The 3195-nt window shown below is 42.2% G+C and overlaps 2 protein-coding genes across 5 annotated transcripts in view; both read right to left on the reverse strand.

The window, feature by feature from the left end:
• Positions 1-3195, reverse strand: part of GATM (glycine amidinotransferase) — a 501978-nt gene that overhangs the window by 233352 nt on the left and 265431 nt on the right. The window lies entirely within an intron of this gene.
• The window catches only part of SLC30A4 (solute carrier family 30 member 4), a 78309-nt gene that overhangs the window by 18737 nt on the left and 56377 nt on the right, over positions 1-3195 (reverse strand). Inside the window, exon 8 of one of the 4 annotated variants that reach the window (XM_069105953.1) lies at positions 117-192. The exons of the other annotated variants lie outside the window; for them this stretch is intronic. Within the exon in view, the coding sequence (XP_068962054.1) occupies positions 117-192 (76 nt within the window). The remainder of the gene's footprint in view (positions 1-116; positions 193-3195) is intronic. 4 annotated transcript variants of the gene reach the window in all.

The following is a 3195-nucleotide window of genomic DNA, read 5'->3' on the forward strand; positions in this document are numbered from 1 at the left end:
TCCTTCCTTCCTTCCTTCCTTCCTTCCTTCCTTCCTTCCTTCCTTCCATTTTGTCAGGGATACTACACTGGTAGAAGTAGGTGGAAGACATGGAGAATGCTGTTGTTATTACTTACTCAGATTTTACCAAAGCAGTTGATAAAGTAGCTCCAAAAAGGTGGCAAGGTACAGACAGGATAGATCTGAAATTGGCTGAAGGCCAGAGTCAAAGAGTAATTGTCAATGATTCCATATGTCTTCTTGGCACGATATCTTGGGGGAGTTCCTCAGGGTTCTGCTTGTCCTTATCAGTGACTTGGATGAAGTATAAATGATATCTTATCAAATTTGCAGATGATATATAGCTGGAAGGGATAGCTAAATCTCTGAATAATGGGGTTAACATCCAAAAGTACATTTACAGGTCAGAACATTGAGCTGAATCTAATCAGGTACAATTTAAAAGGAATAAAGGTCAAGTCTTAGACTTTGCATTTAAAAAAATCACCTTATTAAGTGAAAGATAGGGGCGGCTAGGTGGAGCAGTGAATAGAGCAGCGGCCCTGCAGTCAGAAGGACCTGAGTTCAAATCCAGCCTCAGACACTTAACACACACACACACAAAAGTGCCGTGTGACCTTGGGCAAGTCACTTAACCCCAACTGCCCTCCAAAAAGCAAATAAAATAAAATAAAAATAAAGTGCAAGATAGAGAAGGCTTCAGAAGATAGCCATTTGACTGACTGAAAAAGCATCTGCTTTGTTGTGGTTTTTTTGATCATGTCCAACTCTTTGTGATCCCTTTTGTGGCTTCCTTGTCAGAGATACTGGAGAGGTTTGCCATTGCCATCTCCAGCTCATTTTACAGATGAAGAAACTGAGGCAAACAGGGTTAAGTGACTTGCCCAGGGTCACAGAGCTCGGAAGTGTCTGAGGCCAGGCTTGAACTCAGGAAGAGAAGTCTTCCTGACTCCAGGGCAGTGGTCTATCCACTTCAGGATGATAGTGTACTGTAAAGTTAATATAAATCAGTCAATAACATTTATTAAGCATCTACTGTATATGCCCAGAGTACTATGCGAAGAGCTTGGAATACAAAGAAAGACAAAATGCCCTCCCTTGAAGGGTTTATAATCTAATGGGGGAGACAACACGCAAACAACTATGAACAAACTAGTGATATTCAGGATAAATTGGAAATAACCAACAGATCGAAGGGATGAGAAGGGGGATCAGGAAAAGTTTCCATAGAAGGTGGAATTTCAGCTGGGACTTGGGGAAGCCAGGAAAGTTATGATGGGGTGTGACGGGGGCACTGTGACCTCTGGCCACTTTAAGAGGAGCAGAGCTTCCAGGAATAAGAAGCTGAGTAGTCAGCCGTGATGAGCTCACATTTGGAATACTGCGTTCAGTTCTGGGAGCCAGTGTTCGGGAAGGACAGAGAGAACCTGGAGAGCTTCTTAGGGAGGATCCCTGTCATGTGGGGATAAGTAGGAGGAACTGGAGTTTTTCTGCCTGAAGAAGAGAAGACTCAGGGGCATATGAAAGCTGTGTTCATATCTGAAGAGCCACAAGGAAGAGGAATTATTCAGGTTGGCCCCAGAAAACTGAACCAGGAGGAAGTTATCTCCATCCATCAGGAGTTTTTTTTTTTTTTCCCACAACAGTTTTCAGTCGTGTCTGACTTTGTGACCCTATTTGGGGTTTTCTTAGCAGAGATGCTAGAATGGTTCGCCATTTCCTTCTCTAGCTCATTTTACTGATGAGGAAACTGAGGCAAACAGGGTTAGATGACTTTCCCAGGGTCACACAACTAGTAAGTGTCTTCAGACCCCATAGTTCTTTCTCTGGATGTGGATAGCATTTTCCATTCTAAAAGACTTAAATTGTCTTGTATCACTGTATTACTAAGAAGAACTAAGTCTATCAAACTAGGTTGTCACACAATGTTGCCGTTACTGTGTAAAATGTTCTCCTGGCTCTCCTAACTTCAGTTTGTATCAGTTCATGTAAGTCTTTCCAGGTTTTTCTGATCTAGAGGGCCACATGTGATTTGTTCTGTAAGGTCTGGATTCAGTCAAAGTGCTGCATGTGAGGACCTAGAGAGCCATCTGTGCCCTCAAGGTCTCACCCCTGTTCCAGACATTTGTATATATATTTATCTCTCAAAGTGGATAGCAAGGTTATTGAGGACATGGACCATGTTTTGTGTATGTCTGTATCTCTTGTAATATCCAGCCCACTGCCCTGCATATAATAAATATTTAACAAATGTTTGCCCATTTTTTAGATTTTTTAAATTAATTTGTCTTTTTAAAATAATGTCTTCTTTTTCCCCAATTACATGTAAAGACAATTTTTAACATTAATTTTTTTATAAGATTTTGAGATATATAAGATTTGAGTTGCAAATTTTTCTCCCCCCCCCTCCCTCCTCTCCCCTGTTTCCAAGATACTAAGCAATCTGATATAGGTTATACATGTTTAATCATTAACATTCATTTAAAAAAGATTTTGATGTCCAAATTTTCTCCCTCCCTTTCTAAACTCTCCTTTCTCTGAGATGGTAAGCAATTTAATATAGGTTATATATGTTTGCTGAATTTGGATGTGAATTACTGCTGTTTCACTTGGGTTCTTCTGCATTAGGGAAGATTTTTAGAGTTGTGGGACAAAAACTGTCTTGTTTGCTTGTATTTGTATCCCTAGGGTTTAGTACAATTCCTGGTAAAAATGGTAAGTGCTTAATAAATGTTCTATCTTAATGAAGGTAATTTACCAACAAAATAGATCAATTTAAAGCAGATTTTTAAAAAAAGTCATCTTTCCCACCCTGCTTCTTTAAGTAACTGGGTTAAGAGTAGATGCCTGGCTGAGGTGGGGAGGAGTGCAGAGGGGAGGAAGTAGGATGATGAGGAAAGGAGGAGAGTTGACTGAGTTGAGTTGTCCCAGTGTCAGCTCTGCCTGCAGCCCACAGGGTAGTGCAGATGGCCCACAAGGCAGTGTAGATGGCCACAGGGTAGTACAGATGGCCACAGGGCAGTGTAGACGGCCCACAGGGCAGTGTAGATGGCCAACAGGGCAGTGTAGATGGCCCACAGGGCAGTGCAGATGGCCACAGGGTAGTGTAGATGGCCACAGGGCAGCGCGGATGGCCCCAGGGCAGTGTAGATGGCCCACAGGGCAGTGTAGATGGCCACAGGGCAGTGCAGATGG

This window comes from Petaurus breviceps, unplaced genomic scaffold, assembly GCF_028583685.1.
Source record: "Petaurus breviceps papuanus isolate PSGF00001 unplaced genomic scaffold, PetGlider_PUasm1.0 77, whole genome shotgun sequence".
NCBI lineage: Eukaryota > Metazoa > Chordata > Mammalia > Diprotodontia > Petauridae > Petaurus > Petaurus breviceps.